Genomic DNA, 19,002 nt, shown 5'->3' with positions numbered 1-19,002 from the left:
TTTGCTTCTGCTTGCCTTTTTATAGCCACTACAACGAGTTACGAATGCCATAACTTTCACGTGCATTTTGCTTTACCGTTTTGCTCCATGACATTTTTGAACAAGTGTGAAAACAATGCCATTTAAGACATTGTAAATCGAAAATGGTTGCGTTTTGACGCTCCGTTTGTCGAATATCTTCCAACACCATTTTCCGATAACATATATCCAATTTATAGACCGGAGTTTTGTGTAGTCAGGTTCAATGAAGTACATACTACCTGTTCTATTTTTTGAAGAGTGTATATGTTTTCGAATTTTCATTTTGAAAGGTAAAAACCGGAATTTGCAGCAGCACAAATCTTAATAGGGGTTCCCAGGTTATCAAGTCGTAAAAGGCGCCATGGTTTGATGTGAAGAGGTTCTCTCCCATTCCAGATCCAACCGTGCGTTTTGGCTTCATCAAAAACGTAAACGTCTGAGAATTTAAGAAACATTCAGCGTAAAAGATCATTTTGTTGGTTGTCTCGTACCCCGGATAACTCGAAGTTTCCCACAGGCGTGCAATTGTTTGACGCAACGAGGTTTCACTGTACAAAGAGAAATAAATAGTGATTACAGTGTATTATTGCTCAATGAAGTTAAAACGCAAGGGGAGAAGTCATTTTCTTTTATAACAATACGTGTTTTTAAATAACACGATCCATTTTGTAATTCAACGATAAAGAGGTATTTTCAATGAGGCGATTGCCATTTGTGGAATGGAATATAGTTCTTAATTCTTCTGTGCAGCTTTAGATTTAAACATATCAATAGCCACGTCTGAACATCTACAGTAAAATACGTTGATAACGAACACGCTTATTTTTGGTCCCGGCCATTTGCTGTATAGATGTTGTATATTTGCTTATAACGAACTACGGTTATAACGAACTGAAATAAGGGGTCCATTTGAGTTCGTTATAACAGTAGTTTACTGTATTGTGTGTTCAACCATGTGTTTTACACCGATTTACTTCAAGCGAACATATGACAGACATCGAAACTTCATGAACTAACGAAACGGACACCCTAAAGAAAACTGAGTCAGCATTGCAGAGTTTGGTTCGTCACCGCAGAGGGCACGGGTTGCCCAGTCGTCTAAGGCGCCGCGATTCGTTGTGCATAGTTGCGTCCCTTGGACACGCCCTTGGGTTCGAATCCCAGTTCGCCCTGATAATGTTTCTAGGTTTGTCAGCACCATACGTGTGCTCGTGGGTTTCACCGAAGTGGTAAACGTCTAAGACCTGCATCATTTCGGGCTTTCCTCCCACATTAAGGTGACACGCCGTGATATAACTTGAATACTGTTAAAAGCGGCGTTAAAACCAACTCACTCACTCACTCACATTCTAAAGAAGGATGGACTTGCTCTGTAATATCACAGACAGTAACCCAGCTGCAACCGAACTCTTAGTGACCATCAGCTCACGTATATCTGGAAAGAGAGAATGTTAAAACATACTGGCTGGAAAAAAGAAAGACAACTCTCAACCTACCCTCACAATTCAGAACTAAATGTACTGTATTAAAACAGTTCCCGTGACACCAATATTTTAGTGTATTTTTCAAACAAGTAAAGTATGGTTTTCAATATTGTTGTACATGTATGGAATCAAGTCACAAAAACGCAACTGCTACAGAAAAGCATGGATCCCATGCAAAAGTCGACTTTTATGCAAGCCCCATGCATTTCACTACCCAAGAATGGATATAAAAACACGTGTTCCACAGACACTCCAGGAACTTCGAAACATGCTTCAGCAGATATGAACAGATATCCCACAGGACTTTATGCGACGCCTGGTCCATTCCATGAGACGAAAATGTGTTTCTTGCATTGAAACCAGAGGTGATCACACACGCTATACTATTGATTTGTAAATTGACATTTTGGCATGCTTAATTTTTTATGAAATCACGCATTTTCTGAAGTCAGTATGTCAAATCAAACCATTGAAAACTTACAGGAGTCTTTTGTCTGTTGCAAACCGAAATTGTTTTAGATTTGGTAAAAAACATAACTTTGCATTAAATCTTATTCAGTGTCACAGGATCTTGTTCAGTATATTTTCTTGTTCAATGTCACAGGTTGTTGTTCAGTATATTTTGTTGTAATTCCAAAAAATATTAGGTTCATACACACTGTATCAGGAATTAAGAGAAACACATTGTCATTTTGAATATATTAATAAGTTAGAGGTTGATGTGTTTGAAATGTAAAAGATTATAAAAAAAGTATAATGCTGTAAAATGTATAAAATATAGCCCCCGTCAACCCCCACGGATGGTGTAGGTGATGGGACTATTGGGATGACGGTGGTGTAGGTGAGGGGACTGGTGGGTTGATGGTGGTGTAGATGATGGGACTGGTGGGATGATGGTGGTGTTGGTGATGGGACTGGTGGGATGATGGTGGTGTAGGTGACGGGACTTGTGGGATGACAGTGGTGTAGGAGACGGGACTGGTGGGATGATGATGGTGTAGATGATGGGACTGGTGGGATGATGGTGGTGCAGGTGATGGGAATGGTGGGATGATGATGGTGTAGGTGATGGGACTGGTGGGATGATGGTGGTGTAGGTGACGGGACTGGTGGGATGATGGTGGTGTAGGTGATGGGACTGGTGGGGTGACGGTGGTGTAGGTGATGGGACTGTCGCGCTGATGATGGTGTAGTTGATGGGACTGATGGGATGATGGTGGTGTAGGTGATGGGACTGGTGGGATTATGGTGGTGTAGGTGATGGGACTGGTGTGCTGATGATGGTGTAGTTGATGGGACTGATGGGATGATGGTGGTGTAAGTGATGGGACTGGTGGGATGATGGTGGTGTAGGTGATGGGACTGTAGCGCTGATGATGGTGTAGTTGATGGGACTGATGGGATGATGGTAGTGTAAGTGATGGGACTGGTGGGATTATGGTGGTGTAGATGATGGGACAGGTGGGATGATGGTGGTGTAGGTGATGGGACTGATGGGATGACGGTGGTGTAGTTGATGGGACTGGTCGGATGATGGTGGTGTAGGTGATGGGACTGGTGGGATGATGGTGGTGTAGGTGATGGGACTGGTGGGATGATGGTGGTGTAGGTGATGGGACTGGTGGGATGATGGTGGTGTAGGTGATGGGACTGGTGGGACGATGGTGGTGTATGTGATGGGACTGCTGGGATGATGGTGGTGTAGTTGATGGGACTGGTGGGATGATGGTGGTGTAGGTGATGGGACTGCTGGGATGATGGTGGTGTAGGTGATGGGACTGGTGGGACGATGGTGGTGTAGGTGATGGGGCTGGTGGGATGATGGTGGTGTAGATGATGGGACTGGTGGGACGATGGTGGTGTGGGTGATGGGACTGGTGGGATGATGGTGGTGTAGGTGATGGGACTGCTGGGATGATGGTGGTGTAGGTGATGGGACTGGTGGGATGATGGTGGTGTAGATGATGGGACTGGTGGGACGATGGTGGTGTAGGTGATGGGACTGGTGGGACGATGGTGGTGTAGGTGATGGGACTGGTTGGATGATGGTGGTGTAGGTGATGGGACTGATGGGCTGACGGTGGTGTAGGTGATGGGACTGGTGGGATGACGGTGGATTAGGTGATGGGACTGGTGGGATGACGGTGGTGTAGGTGATGGGACTGGTGGGATGATGGTGGTGTAGGTGATGGGACTGGTGGGATGATGATGGTGTAGGTGGTGGGACTGGTAGGATGATGGTGGTGTAGGTGATGGAACTGGTGGGATGATGATGGTGTAGGTGATGGGACTGGTGTGCTGGTGGTGGTGTAGGTGATGGGACTGGTGGGATGATGATGGTGTAGGTGATGGGACTGGTGGGATGATGGTGGTGTAGGTGATGGGACTGATGGGATGGTGGTGTAGGTGATGGGACTGGTTGGATGATGGTGGTGTAGGTGATGGGACTGGTTGGATGAAGGTGGTGTAGGTGATGGGACTGGTTGGATGATGATGGTGTAGGTGATGGGACTGGTGGGATGATGGTGGTGTAGGTGACGGGACTGGTGGGATGATGGTGGTGTAGGTGATGGGACTGTTTGGCTGTTGGTGGTGAAGGTGATGGGACTGTTGGGATGATGGTGGTGTAGGTGATGGGGCTGTTTGGCTGGCGGTGGTGTAGGTGATGGGACTGGTGGGATGATGGTGGTATAGGTGATGGGACTGGTAGGAAGATGGTGGTGTAGGTGATGGGACTGGTGGGATGATGGTGGTGTAGGTGATGGGACTGGTGGAATGATGGTGGTGTAGGTGATGGGACTTGTGTGCTGGTGGTGGTGGGATGATGGTGGTGTAGGTGATGGGACTGGTGGGATGATGGTTGTGTAGGTGATGGGACTGATGGGATGAAGGTGGTGTAGGTGACGGGACTGCTTTCCCCATGTTGAATACACCAAAAAAAGCTCACGACATCTCCATCTGTATTTCTGGTGTCAGCAAAGGTTGACACGCACGTTAAACTGATCTCGTCAGTCACCATCGTCATGTGTAACATATCACGTGACGTCAACTGCCTAAAGAAGGAATCAGTCCACCCGGTGGCGATCCTTGCGCTGGAATCTCGGGTAGTCCTCTAGCACGCTTGTGCATCCTGCACTCCTCTCCGAACACTTCAAGATGACGCCGCTGTGTTCGAGAAGCTGTCTGCAGCTGGCTTTAGCAGCAGCTGTGTACATCCTTCTTGGACTTCCCCCGTGCAGCACACAGGAATGTAGACTTGAGTTGACAGAGGGACTGAAGAATAGATCTGTCACTTTTAGGAAAATTGACCTCAAATTGTGTCAACTTATCTGCCAAGATGACTTCATTTTTGCATCCTGTCGTCAACTGAAGATGATTGAGAAGACGGGAGGATCCAGTGTGCGTCCTCAGAATCACCCCCTTGTAAGTTGTTAATGTTGAGGTGATGTTTAGTTAATGTTTAGTTAATGTTGAGTTGATGTTGAGTTGATGTTTAGTTGATGTTTAGTTAATGATTAGTTAATGTTGAGTTGATGTTGAGTTGATGTTGAGTTGATGTTGAGTTAATGTTTAGTTAATGTTTAGTTAATGTTTAGTTAATGTTTAGTTGATGTTTAGTTGATGTTCAGTTAATGGTTAGTTGATGAGTGTCAATGTGTGCGGATTTTACATGGAGCTAGTTCAACAAACTCAGTCATGTAGGTAGATTTACAGGAACCCTATTGAATACCACACAATAACGTATTTTGGGGTGAAACAAAAGCCTGCACTATACATTGCAAAGGGTTGTCAGCAAATGTCATGTAGCAAAACAATGGATTGTATAAACATGTGTGACTTTATGTTACTTTTGATAACGTTCAATACACAAATTTGATGTATTGATAAACATACGTGTGGTTAAGGCGAATTGTCAGGGGATTATGATTAACAGAATCCCGAGGCTTTCCCAGGTCAGCAATTGAACAGACAAATAAAACTGCCCTGAAAATAGCATTGCCTGTGTAATATCTCAAGCGGATAGAATTTGTCCTTAGGATCATAATGTCGTCCAAACAATCCCGACAAATCCAACACCAACTTTTTGTTCGACCGTGGTCTTTCATTTCCCCAACATTCGAGATAGGCAATCCCAGGAGCTACATGTGTATTTTTGGAATGCTTATCGATATACGCGACGCCATACTTGTTAGCGTTACACAGAGATACATAGCCTAGTGTCCTTTGATATCAATTGCATCAACACGAGTCGATATAAGATTAAAATATTTATTAATATATATATTATGTTTTTTGTTTGTTGTTCAAAAGGTGAAAAAGAATTTTATTGTACAAAAGGGCTCCGGCCCATATACAAGAAGGAGTTAGGCATGAAGATACAATCATAAATGTTACACATTGGGATATACACGTTGTTTGATTCATTCATTTCTTTTGGCTTATGCACGCTTAATATAAAGAGAAAGATTCAATATATTTGATTCTTTGTCGTTCTTTGTCGTCAGCATAACTACAAAGGCGTTTATCGGTGACATTGCTATTAAATAATCTTTTATATATTTCTTTCGGTAATCATTGTAAAATAGACAGACAAACACAAAATGAATTTCATTTTCTATCTCTAGATTACACAATGGACGAATTCTTTTTATTTTTTCAATGGACAGTTTTCTTCATTCATTTACAAATAGGTCTAGCAAACCAAGTCGATCTTTAAATAAGTGTTTTCTTAAGTTTTCCGTAGTGAGTACTGATAAATATATTTCTGGTTGAAGTAAAGTCTTGAAAGTTTTGTAATATTCATAACGTGAACTATCCTCTAAAGTTGAGTGCCATTCTTGGTAGAACATATTTATAGACCGATTCCGAAATTAATTAAGAAACATATTTACATTTCCAACTGACTGACATAGCCATATAAAACCAAAAACATGCGAAAATGATTTCTTATTTGTGATGTCCAAGTATTCTTTCCCATGTAATCTAAATGTAGAAGCATGTTATAAGCTAATTCGGGGAGACGTTGTTCCTGCATATGAAGAATTTTAAACCAGTATTTTAAGCATCTGATCTGAGAGTTAATATAAAACGGGTATTTACCACATAAACCATAAACCATGCAATTTGGTGTAGAAGATCCGACACAAAGAAACTTTTTACATGCTAATAAGTGAACCTTCTCTAAACAGTCATAACTTCATACTTCAGGACCATACAATACAATTGGTTGTATCTTGGTATCAGAAAGCTTAAAGAAGAGATTAGGTGACATCGATCCAACTTACATTACACTTATTAAAGCTTTCTTTGCACGCAAGGACAAGTCAAGGGCACATTTTCTTCCAATTCATTGTGTGTGCGAACCACATTCCTCAATATGAGTAGTGATCTACTATTTTGACTAACTGACCATCGAATGACCATCTCTCTTTCGACGCTTTTGGAACACCTTTTCTGAAGATCACAATTTTAGTGGGTTTTTTCCAAATTTACTGATAATTTACATTTTTTCGTGTATGTACTTAAAATATTTAATTGCCTTGGTAGACCAACAACAGTATCTGACACTAGAATGACATCATCTGCGAAAAGTAACATTAATATTTCTATCAAATCTTGAAAAATTTGGATACCGTGTTTACCCTGGCAGCTATTTCGTAATATAATTCATTGATGAAAAATGAAAATAAGACCGGACTCAAAATACAGCCTTGTCTTAGGCCCAAAGGACAATCAAAAACATATTAACAACGATACACATATCGATAACTACATCATCAGGACCAGCGTTTTTTCCCTTCTTGAGGTGATTTATCGCATCTAATATTTCGTGTTTCAACAATGGGTGAATCTAGCAGAACTTCATCATCATCCGTGTAGCATTCATTAAAATAATTTTGCATGTCATCAATTGTCATTGTAAATATTGCATCATTTGAAAAAAAAACCTTCTTAAAATGACTAAGCTGCTGCGACTTTGTTATGTCATCTGTAGCAGAAGATCTATTCTTAAGAGATCGTACTTGTTTGCAGAACGCAGAAGGGTTGTTAATAGACTTTTTCAGTTTGTCTTGTCTTTGTCTACGCATATCAAATTTGTATTTTCGACAGCAACTTTTATATATATTCCTACTTTCGCAATATTTCTTTCTGTCAAGTTTAGTACGGGTTGTTCTAAATCTTCGTAGTGCTTTGCGGGCGTTACGCCTTGCAATTCTACATCCAGTATTATAAGTTTTAGTTTTATCCATGTTCAGTTTTAATTCCTTTCTCATACAAGATGCTGAAGTTAGCATAATTTCAACAAAGTCATCAATTGCCCCCTCAATATTATTATCAAGTTTATCTTGATGTAGCTGTTTAAAATATGTTATACTTTCTTGTAGTTTGCTCAGAAAGTTGATCGAAAGTTCGTCTTTCCATATTAGTTTCTTCTTAGTGACACCCTCATATTTTAATTTGGTATGTGTTTGATTCATATGAGGGAACTTACAGGTCAATTCCAAAGTGGATGATAAGATTCTAGACGATCGCCAATATTCAACATCTCAATGTAATCGAAGAAATCGGGGGAACATATAAAATAATCATTAACGCTCGCACCTTGGTTTCCACAATAGGTAAATTCTCCAAGGGCATCCCCATACACTCTCCCATTGACAATGAACAACTGAAATGTATACAATCATATCAGTATCTGACCAAATTTATTAATAACGTGTCATGGGATTTCCGATCTCCAACACATACGTTTTCATCTTCTGGGAATGGACAGTTACTATGAACAAAATAATTTTGTGTATCGACTAAAGGATTGTTTTTTTACCAGAACGAGCATTCATATCTCCACAGACTACACTGATAGAATCTTTAAGCTGCGACTGATTATCTAACATAAACTCTTCAAGATGATCAATACTGCAATTTGAGAAAACATGGTTATAATACGGCGAACCAGCTGGTGGTATGTATGTACATAACAAGTTTACATTTTTGTCAACTGTAAGTAACACTTTTGATATGTTCAAGCACAGGAGATTATCAACATCTGATTTAATTAACTTACAAAATTTACTGACGGACACATGTGATGGACACATACACAAATACCACCTGACAGCCTTCCTTAGTCAGATAATTTTATTGCTGGACTATAAGTATCATAACCAACTAACCAGTTATTATCAAAACTACAGTCGACAAAAGTTTCCACAAGACATGCTATTTTAAATTGTTGTAAGTATGATATAAAATCAGCATCATCAATTTTCTTTCGAAGTCCATTAAAATTCCAACTTAGAAAGGTGAATGTCTCGCTTGAACAATCAACGTTCAACGTAACACCGGTGTTGATAGTGTTAGGATCTTGTGAAAAACTATCCGGGCCTCGGCCAATATCCTAGCTGACAGAAGCATGAGACACTGTTTTTCCATCCGGTATTCTATAAAAAGGTCGGCTTTCTCGGGTCGTGTCTGAAGTGCTAAATGTTGTTGATGTTGTTTCCATGGTGCGGGGTATTGTCACCAAACGACCGTCTTTGAAATACCCGAAAGTATTGGTTCCCTTAAGTGCCTGAAACTGTTGACGTTGACGTGACGTTAGATCACGAGAAATTCCTAGTCCCCCTTCCTTGAATGTGGGTCTCGCTTTCAAGGTACGAACTTTGTCGTCAGACGAATGTAGCTTAGCAATCATTGGGCGAGGGCGATTTGCATTTACACGTTTAACTCCAAGTCTGTGCGCACGTATTATGTCCAATGGTTGCCACGTTTTGAATTTAGCATGTTCATTGAGGACAGTTAACACAGTATTTTTACTTGTTATTGATTTTTCATCGCCTGTAGCTTTCGGTATTCCGTGGATAAGAATATTATCACGTCTGCTATAGGACTCTATACTCAACAACAAAAGTTACTGTGACACCAATATTTTAGCGTATTTTTTTCAAACAAGTAAAGGTTGGTTTTGAATATAGTAATACATGTATTGAATCGAATCAAGTCACAAAAACGCAACTGCTACAGAAAAGTGAGTGAGTGAGTGAGTTAATATTTAACGTCACATCGGCAGTATTTCAGCCATATCGTGACGAGAAGTACATTAATAATACATAGATAGCCATAAAAATATAACATCATATGTAACAATACAAGATAAAAAAGGGCTATAGATCGCCAGCCACTGAAGAGTGATCACCATGCTAGGGTCCATGGGGACTTACAGTACCTTTGCTACCTGTATGGACCCCAGCCGGATTTACATCATCCCCTCAGCTGTTGGCGATTATTGGTAAAGTTAGCAAATAGTAAAACGACACATATACTACGATTAAAAGAGTGGTACAAATAAATATACTTTGAAAGACGTGGTCTTACATACCCTCTCAGGGGGACAATAATTTTACACTACTTTAACCCCCTTTGAGGATACAGCCAGTAACAATCTCAGTTATTAGTTTTATTCAACCAATTATAAAAATCACTGATTATATACAAAATATATCATTCCAAATTTATGTAATAATTCAATTTCCTTTAAAAAACCGATGATTAAATGAGAACTAAGATTAAAAAGATCCTTGAAGAATGAAACATTGAAATATTTATCCCTTGTGATGGCAAAATCAATACAGTCAAGCAGGACATGCTTGACTGTGATTCTTTCATCACAAGGGATGCAGAACGGAGGATCTTCACCTTTCAACAAATACTCGTGTGTATATCTGCTATGGCCAATACGACATCGTCGCATAATGACCTCTCCAAATCTGGACTGACAGCCCAAATAGTTATAATCGATAGTTGGTTTAATTGCATGTAATTTATTGATTCCTACTTGGTTGTCCCACTTCTTCTGCATGAGATTCCTTATGTTACATCTAATAACAGGTTTATAATCACTGTATGGGATAAGAAGTGGTGTCACAGATTTGTTGAGAGCTACTTTTGCAGCAGCATCAGCCATTGTGTTACCAATGATTCCAACATGGCTTGGTAACCAACAATAAACGCTGTCGTATTGGCCAGTAGCAAGATCATTAAACAATTCAATAATTTTGATTAAAATCGGATGCATAAAGGATAAATTTTTAATAGATTGAAGGCAAGAGAGTGAGTCTGAAAATCTAATGAATTGTTTATGTTTTGATTGGTCATTGATATATTGTAATGCTTTGAATATGGCCTTCGCTGCGGCCGTGAAAATGGAACAGTTATCAGGTATTCGGTTTGATATAGTCCTGGATCCAATGACAGTGGCGCTGGCAACAACGTCACCATCGCTACAGAAAAACATGCATTCCATGCAAAAGTTGACTTTTATGCAAGCCCCATGCATTTCATTACCCAAGAATGGATATAAAAATGAGCGTTTTGCGAGTCATTGGTATGCTTGAATGAGTGAGTGAGTTTGATTTTACGCCGCTTTTAGCAATATTCCAGCAATATCACGGCGGGGGACACCAGAAATGGGCTTCACACATTGTACCCATGTCGGGAATCGAACCCGGGTCTTCGGCGTGACGAGCGAACGCTTTAACCACTAGGCTACCCGACCGCCCCTGGTATGCTTGAAGCAGGATTGAGTCAACGTAATGTTGCAAGACAATTTAACGTCCACAGAAACACCATTTGGTGTTTATGGCAACGTTGGCAACAGACGAATGCAGTCAGAGACCATCCGCGGAGTGGCTGGGATTCGAACCCACAATCATAGGTTTCTGGCGTGCCTAAGGAACGCAACTCTGCACTATGCGGCCACCCGTGACCTCTCGTTCGCGGAAACGCTTGCAATGTATATTTCGACCATCATGTTGATATCATTCATGACTTACACTTTGTTTCATAAGATGTTTTATTGCTGTCTAAAGGTCAAGACTAAATCCTGCACATCTAAGGTCTGCAATCCAAGGACTTCCGGGGGACTGCAGACGGAACCTAGGAAAGCTGTCGCTGTGCAAGGTGTGTATACCGTGTTCGTGGGCTTCACCAAAGTGGTAAACGTCTGAGACCTGCATCACTTCGGGATTTCCGACCACACTGACTGTTAAGCTGACATTCAGTAAGGTGAGCGTATCCTCCCTACTGGCGATATCCGTCACAAACACACGCAGAGGCAAGTCAATTCGTCACCTGGAGAAGAAACAAGGAACATATTGTTCAAGTCAAAGAACAATGGTAAATATTACGTCACACAGCAACTGCTTCAAAATGTACATTCGTAGCTTAATTTAGAGATACAAATTAAAAAATATGAAAATCTGTTACTCAAGGATAATTGTTATTAATGAAATAATCTGGAGGTACATGGGAGCTCTGATAGGATACAAGTATATCTTACATTGGCATTATTCAACTTCGCAACAATATTTCATGCCAAGGTTTCAATTAGAATTTAATACATATTGCATAGATCAGGATCCATAAGTGCACTATAAATCCATATGTACTTATTAAGACAATACTTTCTAGCACCAGACAATACTAGACAATACTATCTAGCATTAGACAATATTGGACTATACTATCCAGCACCAGACAATATTAGACAATACTATCTAGCATTAGACATTATTAGACAATACTATCTAGCACCAGACAATATTAGACAATACTATCTAGCACCAGACAATATTGGACAATACTATCTAGCACCAGACAATATTAGACAAAATTATCTAGCACCAGACAATATTAGACAATACTATCTAGTACCAGATAATATTGGACAATACTATCTAGCACCAGACAATATTGGACAATACTATCTAGCACCAGACAATATTAGACAAAATTATCTAGCACCAGACAATATTGGACAATACTATCTAGTACCAGACAATATTGGACAATACTATCTAGCACCAGACAATATTAGACAAAATTATCTAGCACCAGACAATATTGGACAATACTATCTAGTACCAGACAATATTGGACAATACTATCTAGCACCAGACATTATTAGACAAAATTATCTAGCACCAGACAATACTAGACAATACTATCTAGCATTAGACAATATTGGACTATACTATCTAGCACCAGACAATATTAGACAATACTATCTAGCACCAGACATTATTAGACAATACTATCTAGCATTAGACATTATTAGACAATACTATCTAGCACCAGACAATATTAGACAATACTATCTAGCACCAGACAATATTGGACAATACTATCTAGCACCAGACAATATTAGACAAAATTATCTAGCACCAGACAATATTAGACAATACTATCTAGTACCAGATAATATTGGACAATACTATCTAGCACCAGACAATATTGGACAATACTATCTAGCACCAGACAATATTAGACAAAATTATCTAGCACCAGACAATATTGGACAATACTATCTAGTACCAGACAATATTGGACAATACTATCTAGCACCAGACAATATTAGACAAAATTATCTAGCACCAGACAATATTGGACAATACTATCTAGTACCAGACAATATTGGACAATACTATCTAGCACCAGACATTATTAGACAAAATTATCTAGCACCAGACAATACTAGACAATACTATCTAGCATTAGACAATATTGGACTATACTATCCAGCACCAGACAATATTAGACAATACTATCTAGCACCAGACATTATTAGACAATACTATCTAGCACCAGACAATATTAGACAATACTATCTAGCACCAGACAATATTGGACAATACTATCTAGCACCAGACAATATTAGACAATACTATCTAGCACCAGACAATACTAGACAATACTATCTAGCATTAGACAATATTGGACTATACTATCCAGCACCAGACAATATTAGACAATACTATCTAGCACCAGACATTATTAGACAATACTATCTAGCACCAGACAATATTAGACAATACTATCTAGCACCAGACAATATTGGACAATACTATCTAGCACCAGACAATATTAGACAATACTATCTAGCACCAGACAATACTAGACAATACTATCTAGCATTAGACAATATTGGACTATACTATCCAGCACCAGACAATATTAGACAATACTATCTAGCACCAGACATTATTAGACAATACTATCTAGCACCAGACAATATTAGACAATACTATCTAGCACCAGACAATATTGGACAATACTATCTAGCACCAGACAATATTAGACAAAATTATCTAGCACCAGACAATATTAGACAATACTATCTAGTACCAGATAATATTGGACAATACTATCTAGCACCAGACAATATTGGACAATACTATCTAGCACCAGACAATATTAGACAAAATTATCTAGCACCAGACAATATTGGACAATACTATCTAGCACCAGACAATATTAGACAATACTATCTAGTACCAGACAATATTGGACAATACTATCTAGCACCAGACATTATTAGACAAAATTATCTAGCACCAGACAATATTAGACAATACTATCTAGTACCAGACAATATTGGACAATACTATCTAGCACCAGACATTATTAGACAAAATTATCTAGCACCAGACAATACTAGACAATACTATCTAGCATTAGACAATATTGGACTATACTATCCAGCACCAGACAATATTAGACAATACTATCTAGCACCAGACATTATTAGACAATACTATCTAGCACCAGACAATATTAGACAATACTATATAGCACCAGACAATATTGGACAATACTATCTAGCACCAGACAATATTAGACAATACTATCTAGCACCAGACAATACTAGACAATACTATCTAGCATTAGACAATATTGGACTATACTATCCAGCACCAGACAATATTAGACAATACTATCTAGCACCAGACATTATTAGACAATACTATCTAGCACCAGACAATATTAGACAATACTATCTAGCACCAGACAATATTGGACAATACTATCTAGCACCAGACAATATTAGACAAAATTATCTAGCACCAGACAATATTAGACAATACTATCTAGCACCAGATAATATTGGACAATACTATCTAGCACCAGACAATATTGGACAATACTATCTAGCACCAGACAATATTAGACAAAATTATCTAGCACCAGACAATATTGGACAATACTATCTAGCACCAGACAATATTAGACAATACTATCTAGTACCAGACAATATTGGACAATACTATCTAGCACCAGACATTATTAGACAAAATTATCTAGCACCAGACAATATTAGACAATACTATCTAGTACCAGACAATATTGGACAATACTATCTAGCACCAGACAATATTAGACAATACTATCTAGCACCAGACAATATTAGACAATACTATCTAGCGCCAGACAATATTAGACAATACTGTCTAGCACCAGACAATACTAGACAATACTATCTAGCACCAGGCAATATTAGACAATACTGTCTAGCACCAGATAATATTAGACAATACTATCTAGCACCAGACAATATAAGACAATACTATCCAGCACCAGACAATATTGGACAATACGATCAAGCACCAGACAATATTAGACAATACTATCTAGCATTAGACAATATTGGACAATACTATCTAGCACCAGACAATATTAGACAATACTATCTAGCACCAGACAATATTAGACAATACTATCTAGCACCAGACAATATTAGACAATACTATCTAGCGCCAGACAATATTAGACAATACTATCTAGCACCAGACAATACTAAACAATACTATCAGAACCAGGCACTATCAGACAATACTATCTAGCACCATCTGCAAGTATATCCTTATACCAGCAACGGGCCTGTATTTATGGACATAATTTGATTAACATGTGTTTACACCTGAACCGACACGACCATGAAACAAATGATAAGTGATCCAGATATGGAAAGACGGCGATAAAATATAGACGAAGTTGACATACTCTGTTTTTCCACTTATGATGTGCCTTATGATGTGTCTTGCTTTTTTTATGAATCCTTATAATTTCAGGGTATAAATTCACGTTTTTAATTGAATTCTCACTTCGTTTCTTTGAAGTTCATAATTTATATTTGTATGTAATAGGATGTGCAGCAAGAACGAACCAAGACAAGGACAAATCCTGCAAATAAGGTGAATGTGGGTTTGCTTTTTCCTTTTTGTCATGACTAATTATTTTAGTAAAGATCTTATCTCGTCTTCACAGATATCTGTAAAGTGCATGATAGTATGAGCAAGTTGGTAGCTAGGTTATGTGCTGACCTTAGTGGTCTGTGCATGTATGCTGTATGACCTAACACAATCTTCTTCACGTCGTTTTAGTTCCTGATTCTTGGAAGAGGAGCTGAATCAAGCCATTCTTCAACTGCATCTTCTCCTCCCACCTCCTTCCATATGGCTGCATCTTCACCTCCTGAAACGACCTCCTCCACATCGCCACGGCATGTGTCTTCCACAACAGGATTGTCTGACCGTGCCAGTGACGTGGTAGTGTCACACCGAAGCTTGAAGTCACATGTCTCAAGAAGGAAATACAGGCATTGCGACTGTCAGTAGGGTCGATGGTTTCAAACCAAGCTTGAAGTCACATGTCTCAAGAAGGAAATACAGGCTTTGCGACTGTCAGTAGGGTCGATGGTTTCACACCGAAGCTTGAAGCCACATGTCTCAAGAAGGAAATACAGGCTTTGCGACTGTCAGTAGGGTTGATGGTCTCACACCGAAGCTTGAAGTCACATGTCTCAAGAAGGAAATAAGGCATAGCGACTGTCAATAGGGTCGATGGTTTCACACCGAAGCTTGAAGTCACATGTCTGAAGAAGGAAATACCGACAAAGCGACTGTCAGTAGGGCCGATGGTTTCACACGGAACGTTGAAGTCACATGTCTCAAGAAGGAAATACCAGCATTGCGACTGTCAGAAGGGTCGATTGTTTCACACCGAAGCTTGAAGTCACATGTCTCAAGAAGGAAATAACGACATAGCGACTGTCAGTAGGGTCGATGGTTTCACACCGAACATTGAAGTCACATGTCTCAAGAAGAAAATGCAGGCGTTGCGACTGTCAGTAGGGTCGATGGTCTCACACCGAAGCTTGAAGCCACATGTCTCAAGAAGGAAATACAGGCATTGCGACTGTCAGTAGGGTCGATGGTTTCACACCGAAGCTTGATGTCACATGCCTCAAGAAGGAAATAAGGCATAGCGACTGTCAATAGGGTCGATGGTTTCACACCGAAGCTTGAAGTCACATGTCTGAAGAAGGAAATACAGACATAGCGACTGTCAGTAGGGCCGATGGTTTCACACGGAACGTTGAAGTCACATGTCTCAAGAAGGAAATACAGGCATTGCGACTGTCAGTAGGGTCGATGGTTTCACACGGAAGCTTGAAGTCACATGTCTCAAGAAGGAAATACAGGCATTGCGACTGTCAGTAGGGTCGATGGTCTCACACCGAAGCTTGAAGTCACATGTCTCAAGAAGGAAATACCGGCTTAGCGACTGTCAGTAGGGTCGATGGTTTCACACCGAAGCTTGAAGTCACATGTCTCAAGAAGGAAATAAGGCATAGCGACTGTCAGTAGGGCCGATGGTTTCACACGGAACGTTGAAGTCACATGTCTCAAGAAGGAAATACAGGCATTGCGACTGTCAGTAGGGTCGATGGTCTCACACCGAAGCTTGAAGTCACATGTCTCAAGAAGGAAATACCGGCTTAGCGACTGTCAGTAGGGTCGATGGTTTCACACCGAAGCTTGAAGTCACATGTCTCAAGAAGGAAATAAGGCATAGCGACTGTCAGTAGGGTCGATGGTTTCACACGGAAGCTTGAAGTCACATGTCTCAAGAAGGAAATACAGGCATTGCGACTGTCAGTAGGGTCGATGGTCTCACACCGAAGCTTGAAGTCACATGTCTCAAGAAGGAAATACCGGCTTAGCGACTGTCAGTAGGGTCGATGGTTTCACACGGAAGCTTGAAGTCACATGTCTCAAGAAGGAAATAAGGCATAGCGACTGTCAGTAGGGTCGATGGTTTCACACCGAAGCTTGAAGTCACATGTCTGAAGAAGGAAATACAGACATAGCGACTGTCAGTAGGGCCGATGGTTTCACACGGAACGTTGAAGTCACATGTCTCAAGAAGGAAATACCAGCATTGCGACTGTCAGAAGGGTCGATTGTTTCACACCGAAGCTTGAAGTCACATGTCTCAAGAAGGAAATAACGACATAGCGACTGTCAGTAGGGTCGATGGTTTCACACCGAACATTGAAGTCACATGTCTGAAGAAGGAAATACCGGCTTAGCGACTGTCAGTAGGGTCGATGGTTTCACACCGAAGCTTGATGTCACATGTCTCAAGTAGGAAATACAGGCATTGCGACTGTCAGAAGGGTCGATGGTTTCTGACACCACGCCGCCTTCAGCAATATAAGTACTCCCGTCACCTGCCCGGGCTCCGATAAACAATACATTGTCGTCACCACCACTGTCGTCCTCTCCCCTCTCAACGGCATTCACTCCATTGCCATTCGCCACGTCATTAACATCAACGAACTCCAACATCATCACAAAAAGCAGATTTTGGGATCTGCGGGCAGCAAATTTGCCATGCAAACTCTGCGACATTAACATTAAAAACTCCCTGGACTCAAGGAGGCCTATCCAGGTCTACACGATGCAACACAGCGAGGTGGACAGTCCCGGAAGCAGTTCACAAAAGAACTATATAGAACATGTTCACTCTGCAAGAAACGTATGAAAGGTATTTTTACGGAATGATAGTCAAGCCAGAACGTCCAGTCCAGCTATTGACATCACAAAGATGACCATGATCTTTTATGTACTACTCAACACCATCCCACCCAAGGACAAAGCAAAGGCAAAACAAGAATGTGTAGACGCTATCAATCAAGTCAACCGATACGTGTGGGGTCGGCGATTGAAAGGAATTGAACTTCAACTATTGATATGAATGAAATACAATGATACTTACCCTATGTATCTGTTTTTAATAGTTACACAGTTTTCAGTCTATTATCTTTATTTGAAGACAACTTTCAATATTGTGCAATTTGTAGCGGTCACGTTGGTTTTTAATGTACATTTCAACATGTGTAGAGATTAATATGCAATATCCTTTATATACTCACACGCAAAAAAACGTGGTTTTAGTAGTTTTAAGCATTTAGGTAAACTGGTACGAGTTTTAGCATGTTGTGAAGCTTGATGGTGTTATCAATATTTTTGGTTGCATTTTGGAAGCCCCGAGTAAAAACGCAACATAAAAAACGAATCGCCAAAACGCGCCATTTCAATGAATATGTGGGTATCATGCTGCCGTTTTTCGCGAAATCGAAAATGTACGAACTGTCACGAACTGTAGTGGGTATAAAACTGTGGCCGATTCTTGGACCAATCATTCCTTGGTCAACAATGCCACGCCTAACTTAAATTCAGAGAAACCAGGCTAACGGACGTTTGGAAGCTGGAGAGTCTGTCCAAGATGTTGCCCGTCATTTCAACAATTTACCATCTCCTGCATCGACACAATGCTACACAGACCACAGATGACCTTCCTCGGAGCGGTCGTC

The 19,002-nt window shown here is 40.2% G+C and overlaps 1 protein-coding gene and 1 pseudogene across 1 annotated transcript; one reads left to right on the top strand and one right to left on the bottom strand.

The window, feature by feature from the left end:
• Positions 1-1,441: 1,441 nt before the first annotated feature.
• Positions 1,442-4,427, bottom strand: LOC139472669 (mucin-2-like). The gene is made up of 3 exons (XM_071255130.1): positions 3,954-4,427; positions 2,304-3,827; positions 1,442-1,456 (listed from the first exon to the last, which is right to left on the bottom strand). The coding sequence occupies exons 1-3, from the start codon at positions 4,425-4,427 to the stop codon at positions 1,442-1,444; spliced, it is 2,013 nt and encodes a 670-aa protein (XP_071111231.1).
• A 234-nt stretch (positions 4,428-4,661) lies between these two features.
• On the top strand, positions 4,662-18,383 carry LOC139472667 (uncharacterized; annotated as a pseudogene).
• Positions 18,384-19,002: the final 619 nt, after the last annotated feature.

Source organism: Haliotis cracherodii, unplaced genomic scaffold, assembly GCF_022045235.1.
Source record: "Haliotis cracherodii isolate W230 unplaced genomic scaffold, xgHalCrac1.p SCAF_25, whole genome shotgun sequence".
NCBI lineage: Eukaryota > Metazoa > Mollusca > Gastropoda > Lepetellida > Haliotidae > Haliotis > Haliotis cracherodii.
The sequence above is the reverse complement of the archived record's forward strand: the minus strand, read 5'-3'. Positions and strand labels throughout refer to the sequence as shown.